The sequence below is a fragment of the Centrocercus urophasianus genome, unplaced genomic scaffold (genome assembly GCF_019232065.1).
Source record: "Centrocercus urophasianus isolate 14NV4802_14NV808 unplaced genomic scaffold, USGS_Curo_1.0 seq_34, whole genome shotgun sequence".
Classification (NCBI taxonomy): domain Eukaryota; kingdom Metazoa; phylum Chordata; class Aves; order Galliformes; family Phasianidae; genus Centrocercus; species Centrocercus urophasianus.
This window is the reverse complement of record NW_024884911.1, coordinates 5,087,010-5,094,018: the sequence shown is the minus strand read 5'-3', so window position 1 is coordinate 5,094,018 and position 7,009 is coordinate 5,087,010. Positions and strand designations below refer to the sequence as shown.

Sequence of the window (7,009 nt, the reverse complement as noted above, 5' to 3'; positions counted from 1 at the left end):
GCTCTTAAGAAGCGTGCTGCTGGAAAGCTGAATGTGCCAGTGTAAGAATGGCAGGTGTTAGCCACAGAGCTGTGGCCCCAAGGTACAGCAAGAAGGAAGAAAGAAAAGCTACTAAGTAATAGCTTGGTAGTTTGTAAACCTGGCTGCAAACAATAAATACGCAATAGGCACCAGGGGAGGAAATCACTAATTTTATTTCATGTCTTTTAAGCATTTTTTGCTGGTTGATCTTGATTTACTTGTACTGCTTCGCTATCAGTGCAATAGGCTGGAGTTTGAAAGTTACAGAGCTGGTGAGAGAGCTTTGTGGGGGAAGCATTGGGCACTCAGAGCCCCGTATCAGCATTTGGGGCTGCAGGGCTGGACACTTAACTTGCACACTCACAGAAGTCAGAGGTGAGCCTTACCCCAAGGGTGCTGGGATGCCCTAAGCTGTGCTGCCCTGCAGCCCCCAGCATCTGAAAGGAATGCGGCGTTTATTTTCTCGGCGTACATCAGCTCAGTGCCAGCAGTCTCTTGAGATTTTATGCTCTCAGAGGCTGAAGTAGAACTTTATGGCACTTCTGTGCTTGGCATTTACATCCTGTTTATGTAAATGCCTCAAACAGCTTGATTTGTAAGAGAGAAAAACAATTCTTGCTGTATCTTTTTCTCTTTTGAAGTGTCCATCCACTCTGGAAGAGAAGAACTTGTATGGAAATTAAGTAATTTGTCTCTCTGTTTTTGTGAGGTTTAACTTTGTGTCTTTCCAACAGATCCTGGTCGTGTCATTACCAAACCCCAGGCTGCAGTTTTATGTGCTCGTTTTCCTGCTTGTGTCTTCAGATTTTGCTTAAGACTGATTGAAAGGATAAGGCCAGGTTAGAGACGACTGCTAAGGTCTGTGAATTGTGTTTCTTGTGTGTGTCAGACCTCTGTCAAGCACGAGTGCTAACAGTGGGGCTGGAGAGGCAGCAGCTCTGGTGGCACTGCTCTGACGTGCAGTTTGTGCTGTCATGTGCTGTGGGAACTGAAAGGAGCTCTAGAGTGGAGGGTAATTGCAGTCTGATCAGAGCCTGCATATTCAAACTGAAATGTTTTGGCAGCTGGTGCTGGGACAGCCAGAAAAGAGAGCTGGGAATTGTATCCCTGGTGTCCCAACACTTGTTGCCCTGTAGTCAACATAGCTGTGCTGGGTTTGGAAAACTTTCCAGGCCAGCAACTGTTATCAGACACTTGTCTTTGCAACACGAAACACAATGAGGCAGCTGCAGACAGCTTTGATTTCCTACCCCCAAAGCTGCCTCTGCAACACAGCTCCCTAATGAAGCACATCTTGCTGCTGTGGCCCCGTTAGTGCCCTGGAGTCTGTGTCATCTCAGGAAGGTTTTGGAGTTCATCGTGTTTCAGTTGGAGTGCAATGCCTCATAAAAATCAGCTTCTTCTCCAGATGGCAGATGTATTAGAGAGCAGCACATGGAGGCAGGGGAGGAAGGAAAGTGGAGAAGAAAGAGGGTATGTGTGAGGAATCACAGTGCTCCTGGAACTACTTATTTCATCATTCCTTACTATGTTCCCTTCTCTGTGTTGTGTTAATTCTCCCTTCTTTTTTGGCTGCTTGTTGCCAAAATCTGGTCGTAAGGCAACAGCTTTCCACAACTGGAGCAAACTGAGCCAAATATGCAAGGGGAAATTGTTTATTCAGGAGTGTCTTCCAGCAGGAAGCAAAGAACAGGAGCTAATTTGCCTGTGGGAGGGGAAAAGAGCAGTCAGATACAGGGAAGACATTGCGTTAGTGAGATCCTAAGTTTGTAGCTAACTGCATTTGAATAAAAGCACCACCATAGATGCATGTTGGCTGCAGGGAGTGGGGGCTCTGTAACTGCTGAGCCCCCAAAGAGGGCTGGGAGGAAAGCTGCTCTCAGCAACTGGGGAAAAGGTATTGTGCTGGAATTGCAAAGGGCTGTTATAAAAGCAGTGTGAGACCATTTCCAGTGCCTTTCAGTTTTAATGAACGAGGTGTCATAACGCCCTTGAAAATCAAGGGAGCTGGGTTCTTTTCTTGAAAAGGGGGAGAGGCATTTTTTTTATATATATAACTTGCAGTTTGTAAAGAAAGGAACCATCTGAAAATGGCCACCGCTTTCTCAATCTCTGCTTCCCTTAGATTCCCATTAATCATGCTTAATGAAAAGGACCTCCCATTAGCTTTGCCTGGGTCTGGGGAGGAATCCTTTATATTTCCAGCTCTGCTGACAGCAAAGAAGTCAAAGTGGATATGAGGAAAATGTTCTGGTTGGTGTTACTGGTGATGATGTGAGGATCTGCAAGGACCCCGCAGAGCCCAGGCAGTGCAGTTAAACCATGCTGACCTTTCCTATAGCCAATGGCATTACAGTCGTGTCGACACTGATTCTTTGGTCCAAAAAGCTGGTGATTTCCATGGGATCAGCTGGGGTGGGGAAATCTTAGGGATAAGCCCAGTATGATTAGAATATGATTGCTCCTCACTGTTACTCTCACCACAATACTTGTCAAAGGGACCACGAGTGATAAAGCTGCTTCTGTTGAGATCTGACTTTCAGGAGGAGAGTGGAAATAACAGCAAGGAAGAGGAAGATAGATCTGCCAGGACTAACTCTTCAGATCTTGGATTTCCAGCGTTCATTTCACTATCTTTAATCAGCCACCTGATTAAAGGCGGTTAAGTGGAAGATACACGACCTTCAATCCTTTAAAAGGCATGTCTGCCAGGTGGTTTCCAGGGGCCTTTAAGTTTCCCACAGTGATTGTCAGTCATGTGCTTCTTTCTGACACGCTTATTCCCCTGCACTTGTACACAATCTTTGTTACTAACTGAGGTCTGAGCTTCAGGATGGACGGAAGGTGTTTGGGGGGAAATGGCTGCCCTAGATGCTGCATCCTGGGGTGCCCTCTTCTCAGCACTTGTATCACTCACGTTACACACCATGTGCCGTGGCAGCTTCTCAATGTGGGACAGCCACTCCTTCACACCATCTAGGACGATGGGGATGAGGCTCACCACACCTCCAAAGTGATTCTTTGCTTCGTCGCAGCTCAGGTGATTCACAACATCGTGAGGATATCTGTGGGACAGAAGGAAGCATTCGTTGAGTAGTCCAGGCAATGCAGCCCTGGTGAGTCCAGCAGTGCCACCCTGAGCCCATGGGGAAAGGTGGAGATGTAGGCAGCAAAGTCCCCAGAGCAAAAGGATGCTGATAGAACTTGAGAAAGGAGCTGTGCCACACGCGGCGTTGTGGCTGCTGGACTCAGCCTGCAAGAGTTCAAGAGCAAATACAAACATCTGCTCCACGAAATTAACTACACACAGAGCAGGAATAGCAGGGAGGAGCCAGAACGGTGTCATAACAGAAACCAGCAGGGAGGTCAGGTAGGAATATGCATTCTTGTGACAGTCTTCCTGTGTCCACAATTGCCTCCACAGAACTCAGCTGATGGAAAGACGTACTTGGCTCTGATGGTGCTCAGATCATTGCTGTGGTTAAGGAGCAGCTTGCATCTTTCCAAAATTTCATTGGTTGTGCTGTTACCACGATGCATGGTTTCCAGCTTGTGGCAGAGATTGCTCAGGTCATTACAGATGTTTAGGAACATGGTGAGGATACGCCTGTCCGTTAAGTTGTTACAGTGGTGGTCCATGTAGGACTGTACCTGCAGAGTGCAACGTGGGGAAAGATGGGGTCATGCATGTTAAATTACACTGTGATATGCTGCAAAGTTGCTTAAGTCAGTGAACAGCAGATACTTTCTGGTGTGACTGAAGGAATGAGCCACTATGGAAAATGATACAGAGGCAAGCAGTAAGCTTTCTAGGGCATGCCTGAGATTGTTCGCTCATCATTCATCACAGCTGAAGAGGGCTGGGGTAATGGATCTGCTTGTCAGCACAGCAACAAGCCTTCCTTCCCTCTTTGGAGAGTAGTATGGCAGTACTGCAGCCAAAAACAGCTCTGCTATGAGCACTGCAAAGTTGGGTTGGGTGTAAGCAGGGGAGTTTACTGTCTTCTGTAATGCCACAACTGCTTTCATAGAATGGGGTGGGAGATGGGGGTAGTGGCCAAACAGGGAGTGTTCTGGAGTAAAGCATGGATGTGCTTGCATGCGTGCACGTTGTTCATGGTTCTTTATTTGGCACTATTAGCTGTGACAGCAAAATTAAAAGCATTTAACCTGAGTTGTCCTTACTAACCTGTTATAGCAATGACAATTCCCTATTTGCCTTGAATGGTTTTGTTTCTCAGAGTAAATGGCACTGTGTGGTGAAAGACTATGACAAGAGATTCAGTATCTGCTCCAAAAGCATTACAGATGCTTCAGACTTGAGTGGTAGGAATGTAAAACACAGAGGGGGGGTTGGCAGCCAAGGCTGGACTGTAACACCTTCAGTGCTTTCTGTAAGACTACAGCATAAGAACGAAGGAACTGCTCCACCACCAGCATGCTCTGTGCATACAGAACAGCCATGCTGTACACCAGGGCAAATTCTCAGCAGGTTTGCAAGAGAAATAAAGAAGGCCCCTAAGGATCCATTTCCGCTACGGATTTTTCCTTCCTCTGTGTTCATGCTGTGTTCTGTCCACGTGAGTGGCAGGATTTTTTTTTTATTGCTGCTCTGAGCAGAAACAGTCCTAAAGAGAATAGTGTTTTAGCCTGGGTGTTCATCAACAGGATTACAGGACTTCTTTCTGTCCATATCAACAGAAGAGAGTTAGTGCACCAGGAGGGGACCAGGACAACGTGAGCAACAGCTTGCAGTGACCACCAGGTTCTGCAGCAGGAGTTGCTGGCTCTTAAGCTGCAGCCTGGGGAGCTCAGGGAGAGCTGGACTAAAGCCATGAGCACAGCCAGGCTCGGCGGAGGAGGCACTTGCTGGGTTATTTGAGTCTCTGATTGAAGCAAGTGACAGCACAGGTATTTGCTGGTTTTATTCCTATGCCCTCCTATATACAATTCAAAACAAGATTGGGATAAGGCAGAAGAATGGCAGTGAAACTAAATGTGTGACTGTTTTTGTCCCAGTTAAATTTCTTCATTTCAGTTCCCACACAAGAGCCCACCACCGCGTGCTGTACCGATGTTCCCTGCTCTCCCCAGTAACAATCTCTTCCTTTTTCTCTCCTTTCTCTAAGGTGACATGGTGATATCCCTAGGGCTACCCATGCAGTAAGGTTTGCCACTGCTGAGTCCACGTCCCTGTATCACTGTGTCAGTGTCACTGTCAGGTATGAAGTAGTTGCTAGGAGGTTTCATCGCTACCAAAAGCAGGTCTTCCACCCCACCAGGAAGCAGAGTCCGAGCTTGCTCTGTGCTTCTGCAATACCTGTGCTTTTAAAAACAACATAATGCTATACAAAACTTCAATGTCTATTTTTTGGGGGGGAAAAAAAGAAATTAGCTTAATGTCTGTGAGAATACCCTTCAATGTTAGAACAAAGTCAGCCCTCTTTAGTTTGTTAATCCTAGTAAGAGCTTGGCCTTCAATCTGGCTTTGGCATGCTTCTGTTCTTTGTGCCTGGGTTCTGCTTTCTCACATCCACTATTCTAGTTCTGTTTGGATTTTTCTTCCCCCTTTGTTTTCCAGTGATTGAAGTTTGTACTACTTAAAACATCCCCTTATCAAAATTCCATGACATTTTACTTACCAGCCCAGAAAACACCTTAGCCCACTTGGGACTTTCAGCCCTCGATCCATCATACTATCTCTGTAACACAGCCATTATTTTTAATAAGCCCTACAGAAAGGTACGGTAGCACCAATACCAGGGGAAGAGGCAAGCAGGCTGGTTACTGCAAGTTAAGGATTACAGATTCCGTGTGTGGCTGGGGAGGAAGGGTGGGTTTGTTTGTAGTACCCTGTATTTCTGACTATGCCTCAGCAGTGAAATGACAGCGTTAAGCTAAATTCTACAGCAATGCTGAGCAATGTACTTCCTTTTCTGTCAGTGGGAAAGTCTAACAGAGGTGTTCCTTTCCCCTGCTTAATCTTTTGCCACTGCTTCACAGTTGTGCACACATTAGTAGCAAGTTTCTGTGCATTCTTGCATCGCTGTGCCCGGTTCCCATCAGCAGAAACCTTTGTGCTGAGCGTTCTGTACCTGACTGATGCTCGCCACGGGTCTGATCATGTCGTGTGCATTCTCTCTGGTGTGCTGCAGAGCTCCAATAAACGTGAACTGCTGCTGCAGGAAGAGCTTGTAGTTGTCTTCTATGACTTTTAGGGTATCCCTTACCTCATTCATCCTTTCCCACTGTTGGAATCTGGGAGAAAAGGAGAGAAAAGCAGCTCCTTTTTAGAAATGTCATGATTCTACGTGTGTAACTCTATGTTTCAGCAGAGTTGGAAAGCAACTCCACCACCAGAAGGATAAAAAAGAAGATATACGACGTCAAAGCACGGTGGTCCCCGGGCCCCAGGCAGTAAGTCATGGCAGCGGTAACGATGCTGGAAAAGAGGCAGAGAGCCCGGGGGGCCGCTGACAATCAGCTGCCATAAACCCGAGCAGGGCTGCTGTAAACATAACGCAGCACTGCATCAGTCACGGCGCTGGGAAATGGCCGCAGGGAGAGCTGTCGTTTTTTTGCCCGCGTGGAACCATTGCCTGAGGGGGAGAGCGGGGCAAATGGAGGGCCTCTGCCCGGCACCGCAGGTGGCTCCAACGCCCCCCTCACCCCTTCACCGCCGCAGAGAACAGGGCCGGGCCTCCCCCTGCAACTCCGTACCGGCTTGTGGGGCCGCGCGGGGCAGTGGGGCCTGGGCCGGGCTCAGCACGCACCCCGAGCCGGGTCCCTAGCAACCGCCGCCGCCGTCTCCGTAGCAACCGTCGCCGTTCGATGACGTCACACTGCAGCGCCTCCTTACGTTTCGGGGCACGTGTCGCTGCGTCGCATTGCAGTGACGTCACCCCATAGCAACGCAGCGCCGCGGACGGTTGCTAAGGGCGGCCATGGACGCCCCCGCCCGGTCGTGGCCGCCGTCGGTGGGCGACTA

General features: G+C 48.3%; 2 protein-coding genes across 2 annotated transcripts in view; one reads left to right on the top strand and one right to left on the bottom strand.

Annotated features, from left to right (window-relative positions):
- Positions 1–2,713: 2,713 nt before the first annotated feature.
- Positions 2,714–6,260, bottom strand: SPACA9 (sperm acrosome associated 9). Its single transcript, XM_042830577.1, has 3 exons — positions 6,117–6,260; positions 3,470–3,672; positions 2,714–3,086 (listed from the first exon to the last, which is right to left on the bottom strand). Exons 1-3 carry the CDS (start codon positions 6,258–6,260, stop codon positions 2,714–2,716), a joined length of 720 nt encoding a protein of 239 aa, XP_042686511.1.
- AK8 (adenylate kinase 8) overlaps positions 2,776–7,009 on the top strand; it is a 66,969-nt gene continuing 62,735 nt past the window's right edge. Inside the window, exons 1-2 of the mRNA XM_042831064.1 lie at positions 2,776–5,243; positions 6,357–6,438. The gene's annotated coding sequence lies outside the window, so the exon portion shown is untranslated. The remainder of the gene's footprint in view (positions 5,244–6,356; positions 6,439–7,009) is intronic.

Excerpts from the sequence above, each read along its gene's own strand:
- SPACA9 (XM_042830577.1), bottom strand. The coding sequence starts at position 6,260 with ATGAATGAGGTAAGGGATACCCTAAAAGTCATAGAAGACAACTACAAG. Across the intron at positions 3,673-6,116 it reads CCGTGGCGAGCATCAGTCAG|GTACAGTCCTACATGGACCA; the intron begins GTACAGAACGCT and ends TGCACTCTGCAG. Across the intron at positions 3,087-3,469 it reads CTGAGCACCATCAGAGCCAA|ATATCCTCACGATGTTGTGA; the intron begins GTACGTCTTTCC and ends TCTGTCCCACAG.